Source organism: Eucalyptus grandis, chromosome 6 (genome assembly GCF_016545825.1).
Source record: "Eucalyptus grandis isolate ANBG69807.140 chromosome 6, ASM1654582v1, whole genome shotgun sequence".
NCBI classification, from domain to species: domain Eukaryota; kingdom Viridiplantae; phylum Streptophyta; class Magnoliopsida; order Myrtales; family Myrtaceae; genus Eucalyptus; species Eucalyptus grandis.
This window is the reverse complement of record NC_052617.1, coordinates 8,908,882-8,929,064: the sequence shown is the minus strand read 5'-3', so window position 1 is coordinate 8,929,064 and position 20,183 is coordinate 8,908,882. Positions and strand designations below refer to the sequence as shown.

Here is a 20,183-nt window from a genome sequence, read left to right as displayed (position 1 = left end):
ACTTCTTAGATCATAACGTTGAAACTTAAGAGCATACCGTATCCAAACGCAATCGAAGGGAAAAGTCACGTTTCGTGCCGATTGCGTGCCGCCATTTTTCTTGATATTTTTTCTTTGCCTTTTCCACCTCTTTATTTATTTATTCTTTTGGGAGGGATTTTGCTTGTTCTTGCTTTTCGATGGCCTTTCCAGTCTCCATATAGCTGGCTAAGCGGCATGAATGTGCACGTTTCGCTTGGAATATGACTTTTTAAGCATCTCTTACGTGGTTACGTGAAAGAAAAGGTTATAAAGTCTAGGGGGGAAAGGAAAAACGCTGATTTAACCATTTTATGCCATGAGCCGACATCTTCCTCGACTAAAGCGTAAAGACAAAGAAGATGTAGGTTGTTTCAATGAGACAACAGTTCAAATTTAGAAAGTGTCCACAAACTGGTGCCTTGCCAGAGTAGGCTTGGCTCAACGGGTAAGAATCGAACACTTCGCAAATCATACCCAGGCTCGATTCTCGCCACCAACAATCCCACGGTCTGTAAATCCATTTTTAAAACCTCACAGACCTGTGATATGCCTTCTCCACATGCTTAATGGAGATCGTATAAAAACCACTAGGTGCACGTAATAATTTTCACTAAGTTTGAACTCTAATGCGTAAAGTTTCTCCTCAGAAACTAAATAACGTTCTTTTTTTAAAACTTTAGTAGAAGAAATTGAATAGATTTCTAAGATCTTATGTTGAAATCCACACTGTACTAGCCATTCAAACACCTCTAAAGTATATGTTGACACGTTAGATGTGTGCGGGAATGCGCTAAATGCCAATCCAATAAATCAACCCGTGTGTAAAATGCATTTGGCCAACTTTACCCTGCCAAACTTGCATACTTTTTGATGTCAGGGCATTGCATTATAATACCATAAAAATGAAACCATGGGACCATCATAGCACTCGAAGCCATCTTTTGAGGTTAAATTAACCAAATGGCTTTTAAGAAGGTCGGCCGACTCTGCAACTATACATGCACGATGCCGAACAAACGTTCGTCCTCTCGCAGATTGTCCCGCATGCATTTTTCATATGACCGAATTAACTTTTTATCACATTGACTAGGATGCCTTTACACAGTCACCTACTTATCTCTGCTGACCCACAAGCCACAAGCAGATGCGACTGGTGTAATTTGTCGTGTAATCAAGAAGAGAAGTTGCACAACAACTCGTGAGACAGCGATAGTCTTTTGGATCCTGGTTAACTTTGTTTTTCTCGATCATTAGGGACAAGTAGAACAACGTACGAGCCAATGGGCGGACCGCTAAGTTTCATTGATGTGCAAGTTCTCTTGACAACGTTTCAGTTCACGCGACCTCTTGTCCTAGGAAATCTCTCGATTACAATAGACGAGAGAACTCACGGAATTTGAAGCAGCCGCATGCTTTAGAATAGGAATTTAACGTAGTTTAAGGACACCAGAACAGAGAGTCGCGTAACAATCCACCATCAAGGTTGCAAACAGACTGCTAACATCTGATAGAAGAAACACAATCTGCTAACTTATTTCATCGGTCTTTTTCATATTATAGTTCTAACTATTAAAAAAATTGATCAAGCTGCAGAATCCAGCCATTCCTATCAGCCTACGGTTCGTCTAGTTCACAAGTTTCTAAGAAGAAAGAAATCGAAGCCAGCTCTCTCTTGGGCTGGCGTTGTCGCATCACAATTCTCCAAGCCCATTTCTCATGAGGTAGGATGGGATCATTTCATGCACCAATTAATAGATCCCTAAATTGTTTCAATTAACAGAGATACAAACTGCTTGAAAAGATTACATACAATTTCGATAAAAGAAAGAAGGCTAAGTAAATCTCACGACATATGACAGATGACGATGATCTCCCTTAATTTGCTTAATTTACATCCAGGCGTGCGAATACGTTGGAAGAGTCGACATCCTGAGAATTTACATGGTTGCCATCAACATAGCTCGAATCTTTGCTCTAAGATCATTGGGAACCTCAGAGGCCTCAGGGGGCTGAGATGGTGCCCTCGGTGCTTGAGACGTATTTGATAAACCCGCTGATGCTTCTCTTGCAATTCCATCAGTCCCAGGCGCTTTCGACTCGCCCGATCCTGCACTTATCTCCCCTTCCTCCAACTCCTTCCTTCCTGAGTGAGATTTCCTATGCTTCCTGGATTTATTACGGTCTGTCTCGTTGTCGGAGTAGTCACGATGTCTGCGGCTATTCCTGCGGTGCTGCTCCTCGTCGTCCAAAGAGCCATTGTGCTTGTGCCGACGATGGGGCTTATGCTTATTGTCATCAGATGATCCATCATGCTTATCATCAAAGCTGTCATGTCTATTCCAACAACGGCTATGCCGCCACCTGTCATCAGAAGAGCCATCATGCTTATCATCAATGCTGCTGTCATGTCTATTCCGATGACGGCTATCCTGCTGCTCTTCATCAGAGGTATCATGTCTATGCCGGTGACGGTGATGCCGCTGCTCGTTATCAAGGCTATCATGTTGATGCTGATGGTGTTTGTCATCCGAGCTATCATCTCTGTGCCTATGCCAAGACTCTTTGTCCTTAGAAGAAGAATGTCCTTTCCGGTGCCCATGCCTCTCTTTACTGCGGTGTGAACCGTGAGATCGTCTCTTCTTCCTTGAGTGCTTGTGATCCCTCTCTTCATTTTTATCTCCACTCTCTTCTTGTTCTTCTTCTTCCTCCTCCTCTTGCCCTTCCTCATCTTCCTCTTCTTTGTGTCTTTCTGCTCTTGAACGGTACTTTCTCTTTGAACGTCGTTCATTTTGCTCATTCCCTGATGCTTTTCTTTCAGACTTCTGACTGATATCTGAGCTGCCAAAGTCAGCTGGAAAGGAACCGCCCTCTCTTTCCTGGCCGGAAGCATTTGGAACCCCAGCTGAACCAGAAACTCCAGAGTCAGGTGGCTCAACCGACAAGCCTCGTGATAGTTGAGTCTTTGATGGTGCAGCTCCACTCTTCAACAAGGCTGCAAACATCTTTGCACGTTTCAACCTTTCAGCCTTTAGCTTCTGTTCTTTAGTCAAGCATGCTTCAGAGGAGTCCGCCTCACTCGCAGCCACAACAGCTGCAGTCCTTGCAATAGCCTCGTCAGATGGGAGAGAAATACTATTTTCAGCTTTCTTATCTGAATTTTCGAGAGGGGCAAAGCTTGAAGCCTCTGCACTCTCACTGCCTTGTGCATGACTGTTAGCATCTAATGACATTTTTGGGAAGCCACCCAGAGTGGGATTCTTAAATCCCCGTCTAGCGGCTTGAAGTATAGCAACAGCCGCAGCTGCATCAACACTTACCCCCATTTGCTGTTGGTGGTCTTTGGAAGGTTGATCCTGACCGTCCTTCTTACTCTTGCCAATTACCATCTTAAACTTCCCTTTGCGGTCTGACTCGTATGGTATATCTGATCCAATTGATTGACTATCGCTGTCCTTGAAGAGTGCAGCATTCTTTTCCACCTCATGACCTGCTGCATCAATCTTCTCCGGACTCAATTTCTTTCCTGGTAACTTTGACTGTAATTGAGAGCAAAATTTAGGATATAAGAAAGATAAGAACAGGATGAGTTGATGAAGATCATTGGACGATTCAAAGATATGAACACTGTGGTCATGACCTTTTTGTATACCATAGGTTCAAGGCCACAAAAAGTCAATTGCAAAATCTAAGTTTGCACAGATAGCAACAATTGTATCAGCACATCTCAGAAACAAATCAGAATAATAGAAATTGAGTTTACCAGCATTTCAACACTTAATAAATTAGAAAACTTATTGAGGCCAAAAGGCTTTCAAATATCTACCTTTTTCTGACACCGGCAGCCCAATATAATAGTGTATCTTACTGGATATATTGCATTTTACAATGACTTTTGCATTTATTCTTTAGCTTATACTTCTGTCTTAGCATTCAAAGATTTGACTTCTAATTGCATCACGGAGAGTTTTTTTGTAAACATTTGTAAAATTTCCTTTTCTTCTTTGGTTGAAGGCCTCATGATATATATATATATATTGAATCAAACATTGGCTTACTTCAATAGGATACAATCTACACTTACGTATGCAGAAACATCTAATGGATATAAAGGCTCTTTCGCTGGATAAATTTATATAAAAAAAAAAAAACCATAAAAAGACAGTACAAGTTCAATCCTCATAAATTTCTAGGCAACCATGTGGGATCTTCAAATCACCGGTTGAGGTACTTCACAGTTTATACAAAAACTGCAGTCAAAACATTGAATACAATCAACAAAATTAAAACAATAACATACCTGTTGAGCTTTTCGAAGCACTTTCAAGTAGTAAGGATAATACTGATTAGACGGCAGAAGAAAGGGAAACCTGCCCTGGTTTTTATCTTGCTCAATTAGAACAGACCCAAATGCCTCTCCATTTTTCACAATGAACTCCACTATTTTATCGACCAATCGCTTCACATCAGATGGAGGCTCCAAAGAGATTTGCTCAACCTTCTTTGAACTTGGTAAAGAAGTCTTCATAGCAGCAGTATTGGACAAGGTTGCACCACCTTTTTTTGTTGCACATTCAGCTCCAGCTTTAACTGTAGAAGTAGAGCGATTCTTTTTAACTGCAGAAGCTTTTTCTTTTGTAGATGAATGTGGTGGCTGTTTCAAAATTGGTTTTTCCTTCCCAGCTACATCAGTGGTTGACTCTTTACAGTCCAATCCATCAGAACTGGGCTCAGTAACAACATTGACTTCCTTAGGCTTGTCTTCTTCCAGTTCAGGCCTCAGCTCAGTTGTTTCGTCTTCATCCTCTCCAGATCCATATGTAGCACCAAGCAAAGACAGTGCACCACCAGTATCCTCCTGCCCACCATCCACTGTATTCTCGCCTTCTATAGATTTTTCTTCCGCATCAGAGTTAAGAAGTTCTTGGTGATCAACAAGAAACCGGAAGTATGCATGAAGATGGTGATCCGGCATCAAGAACCCAAACGATGGGTTGTCACCCTGTTTCACCCTCAAAATAATCTCTGATTGCCCACCATGTTTACCAACAAACATGGCAGTTCTTGCAATGATCTGATGTACCTTCTCAGTTGGAGGCTGGACAAAAAAACAAAAAGATTCCTCAAAAACAGAAGCAAATGAGGTCCCAAGTACCCCAAAAAAAAAAAATTAATAAACAATACCAAGTTATACCACTGAATTTCACATAATGTTGGGTTACCATAAAGAGCAAGAAATAAAACTCTACGAAGATGCGCTTCATGAGATAAGCTCCAAAGTGGGTAAGATTCCAGATAATGCAGGAAAAACACTATCATTCTAAGCCCACCTGCGAGGCCCTTTGGTCATGACATCATAAGAAAACAAGGTGCCCAAGAATGGCAACCTTGGCTCAGATGAACTCCAGCCTTGCTCCAAGCATCTGAAACTTAGACATCGTAAGCCTTAGAATGACACATGCACTTCATTCAACTATCATTTGACCACAGTGAGTGATAGCAACACTGTCAAGAAACGGTATCAAGATCACATTATATATGGGGCACGTCAAGGGATAAAAAATTCACATACCAGGTTCTGAAGCAAATATTCCGGAACTGGGAATGGAGGACAGTATCCAGAATCAGCATCTGTTGTCTTCTGATCCATGGCATCATTAGGATTTCCATATGAGAATGCCACAGCACGATATCCACCATCATTCGCTGTTTCTGTCCCAGTTTCTGCATGTGGTTCTGCATGTAGAGGAAAGAATATTTACAAAGGGAATTCTAGTAAAAATTCACATAGAAAACTTGCTAGAGAGCTAAGGTTAAAATGACAGAAATTGCAGTTTGAGTAATGAAACTCAAGAGCAGGAAGAACATATTCTTACTTGACATTCTGAAAGAAGGAACTGTCGCTTACTACATTCGATCCTGCAAACTTGGAAATGAATGCAGAAAATATAACAATTTGAACAAAGGAAAAACAGAAAACATAAAAGGTCATCCGTTTATTTGGCGATGAAGAAATTACTCTAAGAATGTCTATGCTTAACCAGTCACTACTAGAGTTTTCTCCTTTCTTTTTAGGATAAGTGCATAATAAGTCCTAAAATTTGTCATGAAAGTGCAATCAAGTTCTAAAACTTTCACAAAGCGCAAAAAAGTTTGGTTCAATCAAGTCCTTCCATTGATTGCACTTGTTCAAAGTTTTAAAACTTGATTGCATTTTTTGAAAGTTTTAGGGCCTGACTACACTTTTATGAAAAGTTTTAGGACTTCTAATGCACTTATCCCTTCTTTTTATTTATAGACAAGGCCTTGAATTAGGAATCTAGTCCAAGAAGTCTTGTTATTGATAAGGATGTTACCACTTCTAGAACTTAATGGAAAAGTTCTATTACTGCAATAGGCAGCCCTACATTGACTAAAAGAAATGGCACCCTCAAGGAGTAACTTAGAGATTAAATGGAATCCCCAATCATAAACGGATGATTGAGAGAAGGAAATGAGCTGTGGACAGGATAATCCATCAGAGACCAGATGTTTGAGCTAGAGACTGTACAATGAAGGCTGAAAGCAAATGCATCCCACTTATATTGATCCAGGAAAGAGCACATGAAGCTCTGTTCACACAGGAAAGATACCAGTATTTCTCTAAGCGCACTTGGAATTCCTTTATTGCCGAACACATCGCCAATGTAACCATGCCCTCGGGCTCAATCCATTCACTGACCCAATACAAAAAAATCTAGGACAGCCAATTCTAGTTTCTGCTAACCGTGAACGACTAAGTCTTTTCCAATTTTCAAGTCTGTGGACCGATTCGCATGCCAACAGCTACAAGCTCCATGTACATGCAAGTTTTCAGCAAAAACGCTAGAAAAAGGTGCGAGCAGAAGCTGTAACTAGCTTAATGCCAGTTCATGGTGACACGACGGTGTTGAGTTCACAAGCCATGGCTTTTAGAAAAGCTCTTGATTCGTCAACCAAGAGAAAGAGACACTCATCAGAGAAAGAGCAATTAAACACAGCTAACTCAAATCCTCATCTAAATAGATGCACAACAAGCCACAACACCTCCTCCGCCGTCACTAACGAATCAATCAACCATCTCCAAAAGTAGATAACGCTCCTTTCGCCGATCATCCAACAACGATTCATGATAATCGCAACTCTAAACCGGAAAAAAATTGGAAACCGAAAGTGGAGATTCTTTTCTCGCCAATACCTTGCTCATCGGCCGTCGGCGGCGGCGGCAGATCCAGGTACCTCTCGCGATCGAGCTCCGCCTCCATCGAGGAGTCCGCCGCGGCCGCCGACGGGGGCGGGGGGCGTCGCGCCTTGCGAGGCGGCGGCGGGGCTGAGAGGAGGTGGCGCACGTCGTAGCGGTCGATGGAAAGGGAGTGCCAGTCGACGAGGGCGGCCGGCGAGTTCACGAACGCCGCCATGGGGTCGTCGTCGAAAAGGAGCGCGTGGCGCCCGACGACCTCGAGATCCATGACCGGCGCCTTCTCAGCCGTCGGATTCGGGTGGAGAGAGAGAGAGAGAGATCGCGTCGGAGGAAGGAGGAATTTATTGCTTTTCCCCGATTCGGGCGTCGAGCGCATCTGCAAAGCGCGATGGGGCTGGAGCTGACCGATTAGGGTTTATATCCGACCCGAAAAGAATCGAATCGGATTTTTCTTGGGGGGCCGTGTCGAAGTTCATGGGTTTGGGTTTGGGTTTGGGTTTGGGTTTGGGTTTGGGTTTGGGTTTTGGGTTTGGGGTTTGGGTCGGTCAAGCTCGAGATGTAAATCCTTTGGGCTTTGGAGGGCTTGTACGTACGTCGGGCTTTTGTTTTCGGACAGAATATGTATTGCCCAATGGATGACGCGCTTTTTATTTTGGTCATTATCAAAAACGGTCCCTGAATTTTTGGCCCACTATTTCATGTTGTCTATGAAATTTAAATTAACATGTAATACCGTCCCTTAACTTTAATTTATTCAATGTAAATCTTTGAACTTCTAATGAATATTCAAATTTATCCTTGGATTATACAAAAATATATAGTATCATCTTTTCACTAATTTAAGCTTAGGGACAAAATCAAATATTTTCAAAAATTAGTAACTAGTTTTGACATGTACAAAAAATTCATGAATCGCATTGAACAAATAAAAAATTTCAGGGATAATATTGCATGTTGAGTTAAATTTTATGAGTTGTATTTAATAAATTAAAAGTTTAGAAGCCACAATAATGCATATTGGATCACAATTCAATAACTATTTGTGTCATTTTTTATTATTTCTTTTTGGTTTTGTCAGTATCCGAGACTTATAGAGTATCAATCCTTCGGCCCCACTGCAAGTCTGCAATCAGGTAATAATGGAGACGAGTAATTTTTTTTTTTTTTTTTTTTTTTTTTTTTTGACAAGTAAGCTTTCATTACTAACGAAGTTCGGAACTCGTACATCAAGAGTATCGGTACAAAGTAAGTCCAAAAGAGCAGATGGGGATTGGTAATCCGGTTAAGGCGGTAAATTTGGCTAGCCAAATTGGTTACGATTGAAGCCTACAAAGACTGCCATTTTCAACTTGGCTCGATCCACTAGGGGTTGCAATAACTATTTTTCCACCATCATAAGTCATTTTATTTTCGACGACCTTTGCGAGGAGATAGCTTAGAAGAAATAAAGTCTAGGGTTTCTACCAAAGTTATGGCCTCCGCTTTGTTCCGCTGAACTCGCCTCGACGTATTTGGCAAACCCATCCCGTATCCTGCCAAAGGAGTCTTTGCAGACGCATGCTATAGTTGCTCGAGGAGAAGGACGACGACTTTGCGATGAACTAGAGGCTCGGTCGTTCTGCGACCCTGTTGGATCGAGGCCCTGATTCGGATCTGTGTTGCCTGTTGAGGCTTCATTCGTAGATCTGAAGATGGCTTCAGGGGTTGAAGTAGAAAGAGAACGATTAGAGATGGTACTACCATCTTGCACTTCACTGGAGTTGGGTCGCTCAGTTGGATCAATGTAGGGTCGTTCAAAAGTTTGCAGGCTTGGATGTTACGCAAGTCCACAATCCACGCATTACTTTCCAGGGTTAGATCTATCCACATTCCTCTCTGCTAAGATGCTGGACATGTGATGAGAAGATTGTTGGTTTTGTCTGTTGCGTTGCTGCAAACTCGGGGCGGCAAAGATGCTTGTTCTGATTGTAGAGTTGCGGTTTAGAGATGTACCCAAGCTTTCGTCATTATGCAGGGGAGGGAGGTCGCGGCATGGGTTTGGTTCCATCATACGGATTTGCAGATCAGGATCTTGAGGCAAGGCAGCCGATGGACTATGTTCCATAGGGAGTTTGCCACGATCGAGCACACGAACTCTACCTAGCTGCAACTGGGTTTCGTGGCTGTTTGACTCGCTGCTCATTTGTCCACTTTCCTCTCTAAGGTACTTTGGTAAGCATTTTGAAAGTGGGGTTGTGTCTTGCTCGGATTGGGGGTGAACATTGCTAATCTTGTCTGTTTGGGGCGTTGCGGCTCTAGAGTCCCTATTCATGCGGGCAGAGCATCGTTCCTCTTGGTTAGGGGTTGTGGTGAGGTCTCTGTCTGCCCTTTCAGCTGAGTCAGTTAATCCCATTACAGAAACTGAAGATGTGTCATTATGATACCTCCGGTTATGATGGCTAAAGTCAGTAGGGTTGTCGGCTATGTAGGCAATGTCAAATGAAGCGTCAATATTGATTTTGAGGACTCCTAGGGGCGGTGGTTGCCACTTGTGAGATGAGTCTTCACTGTGCTTGCTCTTTTGTGACTTCGCATTCCAAGTAGTAAAGCTTTCTTGAAGCGTTTTAGCATTGAGCATGGTCTTGTAAGGGTTGAGGGGGCTTTTCCTAAAGATGGAATTGTTTCGATCCTTCCAAATGCACCATACAACATTCGCAACCAGCTCCAAACGGCGTGAGTTCCCTGGTTGAGCTAAATACTTGCACAGCCAGTCATCAAAACGTGAAAGACCCATTCGGTTTACTTGGACTTGCAGGTTAGGTTCATTCCATATGTGAGATGTCCAGGGGCAGAGCAGCAAGGTATGTTCGACCGTCTCCGATTCGAGGTTGCAGAGTGGACACGTTGGAGCAGGTACAATCTTTCTTTTATAGAGATTCTCTAATGTAGGCAAAGCATTGTGGCAGGCATTCCAGAGGAAGAACTTGATTTTTGGTTGTATGTTGGCTTGCCAAATGTGCTTCCATAGATGTTGGTCAATCAGGTGAGATGTTGTGGGCTGGGAGTCAGTTTGGTTCCTTTGGTGTTTTCTAGTATGAATGTATCCACTTTTTACAGTATAAGTGCTTGATGTGTTATTTTCCCACACCAATCTATCTGCTGTGCTTGGTAGACCAATAGGAACAGCTTTAATTTCTGCAACCAGGGTGTTGTTAAACATAGAGTGCAATAAGTCTTCCTTCCACTCGGCAGCTTCCATATCTATCAGGTCCGCTACCTTATTGGGTTCATTCGGTCTCGGACAGCCGCCAATCGATCCTAGTGCGAGCCATTTATCATTGCGAATGGATATTTGCTGCCCATTGCCCACCACCCACTTAACATGGGGAGCAATCGCATCTCTCCCTGCTATTAAGCTTTGCCATCCCCACGATGGCCGTGATCCCCTACCTGCTTTCCAAAAGTCAGAATTAGGGAAATAAAGGCCTTTCATAATCTGGCTCCATAGTGTGTCTAGTTGTTGAGAGATCCGCCAAGCCTGTTTACTCAATAGTGCAGTGTTAAAGGCAATAAGGTCCTTAAAGCCAAGACCACCTTCCGCCTTGCAAAGTTTAAGAACATCCCATTTTCGCCAATGCAGACCATTGGAGTTGTTTTTAGTCCTCCACCAGAAGTTAGCAATTTTCCTTTCTATAGCTCTAACAATGGATAGGGGGATTTTGAAGATTGACATGGCATAGTGAGGTATAGCTTGCACAACAGATTTTAGAAGTATTTCCTTACCAGCTCGCGAAAGTAGCTTTTCTTTCCAACTTTCCAACTTCTTACTCACTCGGGCTAGGATCCAGGCAAACATGTCCTTTTTCGAGGCTCCCCAGTCCAAAGGAATCCCTAAATATTTCCCTGTTTTTGTAATTTCGGGAACTCTAAGCATTGAGGCCATATTTCTTCGAAGGCTCTCTGGACAATCTTTGCTAAAATGAATGCCAGATTTGTTCAGATTAATAGCTTGACCTGATGCGAAACAATATTGGTTGAGTATATTGGTCAAGTTTTGACATTCCAAAAGTGATCCTTCCATGAAAAATATTGAGTCATCTGCAAAGAAGAGATGTGAGAGGGTGGGGCAATGTCTGTTTAATTTAATACCATGGAGAGTGTCGGCTTCTAGAGCTTCCTTCATCATTTGAGATAGGACATTTGCTACAATGATGAATAAGTACGGAGATAAAGGATCGCCCTGACAAAGACCCCGAGTAGGTTTAAATTCTGGTAAAGATTCCCCATTAAACTTGATGTTATAGGACACCGTTGTGACACACTGCATAACCCAGCTCACCCATGCTTCACAGAAGCCCATCTTACAAAGGCACGCTTGTAGGAAATCCCACTCTATTCGGTCGTAAGCTTTCTGCATGTCTATTTTCAATATTGCTTGGAATTTTTTTCCTTCTGTCCCGGGTACGCAGTCGGTGGAGGACTTCTTGTACAATCAGAATATTATCTTGAATTTGTCGATTTCCCACAAAAGCACTTTGCTCTGCTGCAATGATGTTTGGTAGTAGGGGTTTTAGTCTATTGGTAAGAATTTTTGATATGATCTTATAAGCAAAATTGCAAAGGCTGATGAGTCGGAATTGCTCTAGCTTTTCTAGGTTTTGGATTTTAGGAATGAGAATTATTTGGGTTTTGTTCAGGGCTGGGGGTAGGGAGCCAGACTCAAAGAAAAGTTGCACCTCGTGAAGAAGTGATGGACCTATTACCTGCCAATGCTGCTGGAAAAAGATGCCATTTAACCCATCGGGTCCAGGGCTTTGGAGGCACCCAACTGGTAAGTCGCTGCATATACTTCTTTTATTGTGACTGGTTCAGTAATTTTGAAATTCATAGCTGCATCAACAGAGGTAGGGATATGGTTAATAACAGGCTGAAAGTTCCGTGGGCCTCCGGTAGTGTAGAGATTGATAAAGAAGTCCTTTGTCATGTCCTTAAGCGTATCATAATTTCTGACCCAATCTCCTTCCCCATTCATCAGCACGGAGATTCTATTTATGTTTCGACGTTGTATAGTTGTGGCGTGAAAGAACTTAGTATTGCGATCCCCCCACTTAAGCCACTGAATACGAGATCTCATGCCCCAAAACATTTCTTCTTGTCGCCATAGTGCTTCAATCTCCTTGTTAAGATGCTGTATCTGCTGCTGATCATACTGTAATAGAGGATTATTCGTTATGGCTTGTAGTTCAGCCTTCATTTCTTCGATTTTCTTGTAAGCATTGGGGAATCGTTTTCTACTCCATGCCGCTAGATGAAATGCGACTTTCTGCAGTCTCATTGCCATTGTCTTCTTGCTGGATGCCTCCCAAGATTGCCTGACAATTCGGCTACAATCCCCATCTTCAGCCCAAAAAGATTCATACTTAAAGTCTCTCTACTTGCGGTGCACTGTGGCTTTAGTGATAAGTAGAAGAGGACTATGGTCCGAGCCGATAGCTGGTAGGGCTGTGACCTCTGCATCGGGATAAGCTATCCTCCATTCCATGGTACTAAGAGCTCTATCCAGCCTTTCTCTAATGTTTTCATCACCCTCTCTTCTATTTGACCAAGTGAAAGCGCACCCCTTACTTTCTAGATCCATTAGAGAGCATGTTTCTAAAAATTCCCTAAAAGCTGTAAGTCAATAATGATCAGCCATTCGCTTACCCACTTTTTCCCAATGATACAGAATGTCGTTAAAATCCCCAATGCAGAGCCAAGGAAGCTGATTGATGACACTTCTTCTATGTATTTCGTCCCATAGAGATACCCTGTCTTGAAAGAGATTAGGTGCATGTAGGAAAGTAATCTGCATAACTTGATGACTATCATGAATAAGACAACGCACATTCAGAAAGAATTCAGAGTGTGATTCCACAGAAAGGGTGACCAGGTCATCCCAAAAAAGCGCCAAACCCCCCGACAGACCTACCGGATTCACCAAAAAACTGTTTGAGAACTTGAGCCGACGCCTTATACGATGCACCGATTCCTCTTGTTGTTTAGTTTCCATGAGAAATATAATATTGGGCCTTTCCTGAGTCGCAAGGACTTGTAGAGCCTAGACTGTCAGGGGAGAACCCAACCCCTGATAGTTCCAGCTTATAAGTTTCATGATTGAGTCGGTGGCTTATTAGGGCTAGCCACCAAAGCCCATGTAGCTGAGTTCTTTTCCTCGGTAACGGGGATCTCCACTAACTGTGAGTTATCGGTAGACAGAAGCTTTGAGGGATGAGTACCATAAGGGCAGAAACGCTTACCCTTTTTTGCTGAAGGGAGCTTGCTGGGTTTAGCTAAACCCGTAGCTAGGCCTCTTGCAGGTTTGAAGAAAGATTGCCTGTCATGATCCGCTTCTTTATTAGGTTCAGTATACACAACCATCGTAGAATCCACATCTAAACAGCTACTATCTCTCTTTTGTGTTATTTTTCCTTCTTGGGTAGGTAGATCCTGAGAGTAGTGGGACTTTGATCCTCTTTCAAGCTGGATGGAAAGTTGCTCGTCATTTGCTGCTTCTTTATGTTGTTCCATATACATAACGATTGCAGAGTTTGCGTCTAAACATCTATCCTCTCTAATCTGTGGTTTTTTTCCTTCCCTGATAGATTGGGCTCGTGAAGAGTGAAACCGGTCTGCGTGTTGGGATGGACTTGCCTCCTGGAGTTGCTGGGTTCGAGGATCCTGACTAGGCTGTTGTGAAGCTGAAGGGGTTTGCTGAATGGCCTGAGTATCATTAACAAAATCTGGCTCCGGAACCATTGTGGCGTTGTCAAGGAGTGGGGTAGCTTTACCATAAAAGAGTTTGCCATACGGGCTCATTTCCCGGACTTCAGCTCGAAGCCAGTTGCCAAAGTTGCCCGGGAGATTCTCCTCCATCCTCGTAGTCTCATAAGGGATTTCTTGACAGGCAGTTGCATAGTGCCTAATACGTCCACAGGAATAGCAATAATGAGGGAGTCGCTCATATTTAAATTCAATCCACAGTTTTTTGCTGCCCAAGTTGATGATAGCCCCTGTTTTAAGAGGTGTCGCTAAATCCAAGTTAACTCTAGCTTTCCCAACCATATAATTTTTGTTACCTTTGGCTTCCAGGTTTACTTCCAAGACGTCGCCGATCTTCGAGGCTATTTGCCGCACAACTGTTTTCGTAACCCGACCAAAGGGTAAGCCAAATAAGTACCCAAAAGGGGCATTGAGAAAAATCATAGCACATTTCTGGAATATCGGGATCGCATTGGCGGAGCACAAGTAGGTTGCTGGAAAAAGACCACGGGCTAGCATCTAGGACTCTTTGCTTTTCGACTGCTGACTTGAAAGTGAAGGAGAAGAATCCAGGTGCTAATAAGGTACAGGATACATTTTCTGTCTTCCATGCCCATTTCATAGTACTGATAAAGCCCTGGAAGTTGACATTGGGTCTAGAATAGAGTTTGCCAAGCAAAGTGCGCTTACATTCAGCTAGTTTTTCTTCAGAGATACTATCAGTAACATCAATAACGTCATTATCTGACCAAAGATGACCCAAGCTCTTACACAGCGCCTCCAAACGACTATCCTCGGGCGGAAGTACGCCATCAATCAAGGAGAATTTTGAATACGAGTAATTCCCGGTCGAGATACCCTCCATAAACGGGACTCAGACTAAGAGATGAAAAAGGCCTTATGTACTAAAAGATGACCTAAGTCCGTCCGCCAGAACTAAACATGCTCAAGGAGGGAGAATTTTGAATACACACCAGCCTTCCATAAACGGGACTCGACTTGAAAAAGGCCTATTTACCGATGTTAAAGTTCACGAACCTGTCTTCGCCAAACCGAGCTAGCGGAGGAGGGCTCTAGCCTGGTAGGTAATTGGTACATCGCAACATAGGAGATGAAAAGGGGTTAGTTGGCTGAAATGGGTTGAAGAGTGGGGGAATTCAAGAGAGAATGACATGCGAGCGAAATGGGATCCAGCCTCAGCAGAAGAGCAGGAGAGCAGGCTGAAAGCATGCGAGGGTTTACAAAGGGATCCAGCCTTAGCAGAATAACAAGAGAGCAGGCCCGATCAAATGGGTAAACAGAGGACGCCCAAGAGGAAGGGGCTATCGGGTAAAACTTCACAGACAAAGCCCAACCCTAAATTAGGGTTCAGCCGAGAAAGGAGAACGAAGTGAAATCGATAGAAACCACCGAGAGCTGAAGGATTTGGGGGTTGAGAGGAGTGCGTCTGAGGAAGAGGAGCCAGAGCGGCTAAGAATCGTCCAAATCGCGGGAAGAAGGAGGCTGATTTGCGTTAATGAGGGACTACCGACATGGTAGAGGGAAACCCAGAACTGGCTGGGAGAAAAATCGGTTTTTGGAGACGAGTAATTTAGAGGCGTGGCCTTATACGAAAAATCTTGACTTGAATTCAAAATCATAGCAAAAATTGTTAAAAGTTGATACATCAGACTGCTCTTACTTTGTTTGATCTCAAGTTTAATTGAGTAATCTTTAGACTTCTTCTAATGCTTGTTTACATATAGGAGTAAGCAAGGGGTCAAAGAATCTACATGTTTCAAAGGATCTGACAGATGACCGGCTCTTTCGACTAACCTTGATGGATAATGTTCGATGGCTTCGCTTGGAGTGACCCAAAAAAGGTACGAGAATTTCGGTTTGTTGCTCTGGGAGATGCCTAAGTACCCGTTTATTAAAGGCATGGTTCGAGGAAAATATGACCCAGGAAAATATCTGGACAAGGTGATCCACTGAGCTAAAATTAATCCAAGCTCGTCCGATGGTCGTCCCGTTTAGCCGTCCAGTTACATCTCCATCCTCCATCCACGTTTAATAGACTACACTTGGTGTGAATAATGACTATGGATGCTGGTGGTGAAGAACCAAAACCAGCAATGTAATCGTCGACTTCTCACACCAGAAGAAATCGAAAGCAGGCAGGATCAACGGACCCAGGTGGAATAGTTGACTTTATCGAATGAAACCCCGTTCGAGGAAACTGAAGTGCCTTCAAAAGCTTCTATTGTATTTGCAATTTCAGTGTCTATTTCGGTGCCGATAGCATCAATGGAATTTTTGTCCGCTCTTTGTTCTGTGATTAGGCCTAACGCTGGGGACAGAAATAAAAGACGAGGGCAGATCGTATTTCCTATTTAAGATAGGTTTAGTGGCCAACCCTTGGATTTAAGGGCAATTGGTGTGTTTTTTTATTCGCATTATGCCAATAACCCCTTTGCATGTTAATTTTCAGTAAGTCCACCTCGTATAAAACATTCAAACTGGAATGAGAGTTCCAGAGACTGCTAAGAAATGTTCGAAAAGTGAAAACTTAGAAAATGAAAAGAACGATGGAAAGATTGGATTTACTTAATTTTGAACATTTATAGACCTCAAACGAAATCAAAGGAAATTCAATCAAATTTCCATATTGTGCATCTAGATACAAATCCGACCACATACAAGATATAGAGAGTATGCTGAGTTTCTAGTGGTTCGTAGAATGTATAACGTATAGTGATATCCCCATAATATTTAAAAGGGAAAAATTACTTTAAAAAGTCATAAACTAATTGCACTTGTATTAATTTAGTTCTAATTTTTCAATTCAACCAATTTAATCTTAACCTTTTGATAGTTTGCTGATGTAATTTATCCAACCAATTTTGACTAAAAACTGATAACATGAATAATGACTGTTTTTATGTTAACATGAAAAAGTTTTGAAATATTTTAAATTTTGTTAAATTATTAAAAATCTTTTATATTTTTATTGTTAAGGACCGGCAATGGGATGTTGGCCACTAGCTAAGGCCCAATGACTCCCGTTGGCCATTGAGCAAGGGTAGTGACCCTTGCCCAAATCTAAGCAAGGGTTGTGAGTCCTCCCCAGCCGTGGCGAAGGATAAAATTTAAAAAAAAAAAGTTAAAAATTTCCACATTACGTTGGCCATACCATGTAGGATGTCTAATGTCTATGTCATTAGTTTCTGGTCAAAACTAATGAACTACATTAATCAAGTGTCAAAAGGTTTGAAAATTTTACTAATGTTTTTCATCCGGCCAAAGTAGGCAATCTAGATTAACCTGAATTTGGAGAATCACCCACATTTGCAAACTTTACCGCTTACTCAAATGCCGCCTCATGTGGAGTGCAGATGTATTCTTTGATAGTGGTTCCAACCAAAGATCTTATATTTTAAGTTGCTATAATGAGAAGACCGCTACACACACACACACATATATGTCAATAATTTGCAAACGAGCGTTCCTCGATCGTCATCTACCAAATCTGCGCACACAAATCATTTGGAAAGAATGAGTAGGACTCGAGATGAATCTGTGCTATTTCTATGTCTAAATGTAGATCTATCTAGCTAGGAAAGACATAGTAATCTAGTCTTCTTGAGCTCTCCCGAAATTCCTAACGACAATTAAAGCATAAACTAAAAGAGTTGTATTACTTAAATCCCTGCGTGCGCTGTTTCCTCCTTAAATTACCACACGTCGACTCCATTAGGGTTTCTCGTACGCTGTTCCCTCCTTGCCTTCTCTTTTTGCTTGCACCTCACTTAAATTATCACAAGGAAAATATATATACAAAAAGGAAAACGAGAACTAAGAAAGCAACATAAACAGATTAACTTTAGTTGTAAAGTGTATAGTGATATCATGAATCAATCTGTCAATCCCGCACGTTCCTCGCTCCTGAATTCGATGCATGTTTCGTGCTGCAGACAAGCTACGTGTAGTCATATGGTAATAATCCTTGAGCGACAGTTAACTTAGAGAGATTTCATGGGGGTGCAGATTCAGAGAAACAAGGCTGCACACGGCAAACCCTAAGTCCGTTGTATTAGTCTGACTTTGTACTCGTTTTCTGGTTTACGAATCAAGTCGCTTAGCCAGAGGTTTTCTTGATTAAACAAGCCTTGATTTTTTTTTTATTTTCTTTCTTAAACGCTCACCGCCTTTACTTGGCCTCGCAGCATGCCTCAGAACTTCCCGGCGTCGCCTGTTCGACACGCTAAATTTATTAGTCTTTGGCCGTCCTGCTTTGAAAGGAAGATATCGACTTCAGATGCCCATATTGCCCTTTTTCGACTTTGGGATCGTTGGTCAAACTAGCCGTGTTTCTTCTCAAGAAGTGGGTAAACTTTCACCGACCATTGTTAGAAGTTTTGGAGGCTAATCACCACCAGATCACACGAGTTGTAATTTGACACATCAAAGAGAGGTTCCTATGCTAACTATGTCATATTTTTTTCTTGTTTGGGGCAAGTTAATGTCATTTGATCAATACAAAGAACAGGAGTTTGGCTGTATTATCTTCCTTAGTTGCCAATGCAACTTTCGTTTGAACTTCATGAAAATCGACTTTTTGCTAACTCAAGTCTGTTTCTTTTAAAAAGTATGTGATGTGCCTTCGGTGAATCGAAGTAAACAATATGAATTCAAAGTGCACAATCAAAATAAAAAAGTTGAGTGTATTGTTTTGTCAAGATATAGACTGTTATTTAGGTCTTAATGTTCACTCAATAAACTCATGTATTGCCCGTATTTAATAAGCCCCGCGAAAGGTGAATTGCTCTTAAATCAATGCGAAGTTCTTGCATTTGGCATTGGCCCCCCTTAGGGGTTGTTTCGTCTTTTCGTAAGAAAGAAAGCTTGACACCTAAAAGTAATGAAATTACTCAAATAAAATAAGTTAGCCTTCCCACATAAAAGAAATAAAATGACCTTGAAGACACTCATTGTTGGCACATCCCAAGAGAAAAACCCCTTTTTACCACCTTTCCCGCGTCAACTCCCCCCTCGAAGTCCCCTATAAACCCCTCCCCCTCTATTTTCAAATTCTCCTTAGGACAGCCATCCTTCACAATCTAGAATAGCAAGGGAAAAAGAAAAAAAAAAAAGAACACCTCTCTTGTCTCCTCTCTTTCCCTAACTTCTCAAAGCCATGGCACCAACCATGAAGGTGATCTTGGTGATTGCCTTGACCATGGCTTTGAGCGTCGCCATCACCATGCGAACCTTCGTCGAAGAAACGGAGGAGAAGCTGCCATTCGAACGCATGGACGCCCCAAAGACATCCGACGCGTCTGCCGAGATCGTCCTGCCTTCTAAGAGAGTGAGCCGCTTCCTCGCTGACACCCCGAACCCGAGAGCTGCGGACCACTGCAACAAGGACGGCGAGATCTGCTCGGCCGTGGGCGAAAACTACACCTGCTGCAACAACAAATGCGTCGACCTGTCCAACGACAAGAACAACTGCGGCCAATGCAAGAGCAAGTGCAAGTACACGAGCTCGTGCTGCAGCGGACGGTGCGTGGACTTGACCTACGACAAGAGGAACTGCGGAAGCTGCGGCAACCGGTGCCCGACAGGTGACTTCTGTTTCTACGGAATGTGTAATTACAATGGCTAGGGTGGTGGTCCTTTTTGGGTCCGTTATATGAGGGTTGGCTCATCATATTATTCTTATTGCAATAAAAGAACCACATTGGTTTGTGGTTAAGGTTTATACGTATGGAAAAGAAAAGAAAAGAAGCACAAACATGCTTTTTACTTCTTTGCAAACGTTCTCTTCAGTTGTAATGCTATCCTGATTGCTGAACTTTAAGTAATGTATGTCTATGTATCCTCTGTTGCCTGTGGTTATCCATTATTTAACTTCGAGTCCTTTCTTTGTGAGTAGAGGATACGTATCATTTTTGGCAAGGGTTATCGTATCTATGTGTTTGCTTAATTACTTTTATCCCTTTAAATATCTAATTCATGTTAGAGTTGTTGTTGTTGTTGTTGTTGTTTTTTTTATTTTATTTTTTTTAATGTGGGGGTCAAAGCTAATTATCATCCAATGTTAAGTACATTTTTAGTATAGAGTTGAAAGGCCAAGCCAAATAATGCCATCCTTATAATTGCTTGTCTCCATTCTACGCATGCAATACGT

At 42.3% G+C, this 20,183-nt stretch overlaps 3 protein-coding genes across 7 annotated transcripts; 1 reads left to right on the top strand and 2 right to left on the bottom strand.

The window, feature by feature from the left end:
* Window positions 1-1,718: 1,718 nt before the first annotated feature.
* Window positions 1,719-7,593, bottom strand: LOC104448209 (splicing factor, suppressor of white-apricot homolog). Of its 5 annotated transcripts, XM_039315033.1 has the most exons (5): window positions 7,235-7,593; window positions 5,591-5,754; window positions 4,319-5,116; window positions 2,604-3,557; window positions 1,719-2,573 (listed from the first exon to the last, which is right to left on the bottom strand). In XM_039315033.1, the coding sequence occupies exons 1-5, from the start codon at window positions 7,503-7,505 to the stop codon at window positions 1,959-1,961; spliced, it is 2,802 nt and encodes a 933-aa protein (XP_039170967.1). In that variant the 5' UTR covers window positions 7,506-7,593; the 3' UTR covers window positions 1,719-1,958. The 5 variants fall into 5 exon arrangements, with proteins under 5 accessions (XP_039170967.1, XP_010060303.2, XP_010060306.2 ...); XM_010062001.3 differs by having other exon boundaries at window positions 1,719-3,557; window positions 7,235-7,591; XM_010062004.3 differs by having other exon boundaries at window positions 1,719-3,557; window positions 5,349-5,754; window positions 7,235-7,538.
* A 1,484-nt stretch (window positions 7,594-9,077) lies between these two features.
* LOC120294289 lies at window positions 9,078-11,576 on the bottom strand. The gene has a single exon (XM_039314296.1). It carries the CDS (start codon window positions 11,574-11,576, stop codon window positions 9,078-9,080), a length of 2,499 nt encoding a protein of 832 aa, XP_039170230.1.
* Window positions 11,577-19,104: 7,528 nt separating this feature from the next.
* LOC104448208 (stigma-specific STIG1-like protein 1) lies at window positions 19,105-19,912 on the top strand. Its single transcript, XM_010062000.2, has one exon. It carries the CDS (start codon window positions 19,191-19,193, stop codon window positions 19,656-19,658), a length of 468 nt encoding a protein of 155 aa, XP_010060302.2. The 5' UTR covers window positions 19,105-19,190; the 3' UTR covers window positions 19,659-19,912.
* The last annotated feature ends 271 nt before the right edge of the window (window positions 19,913-20,183 follow it).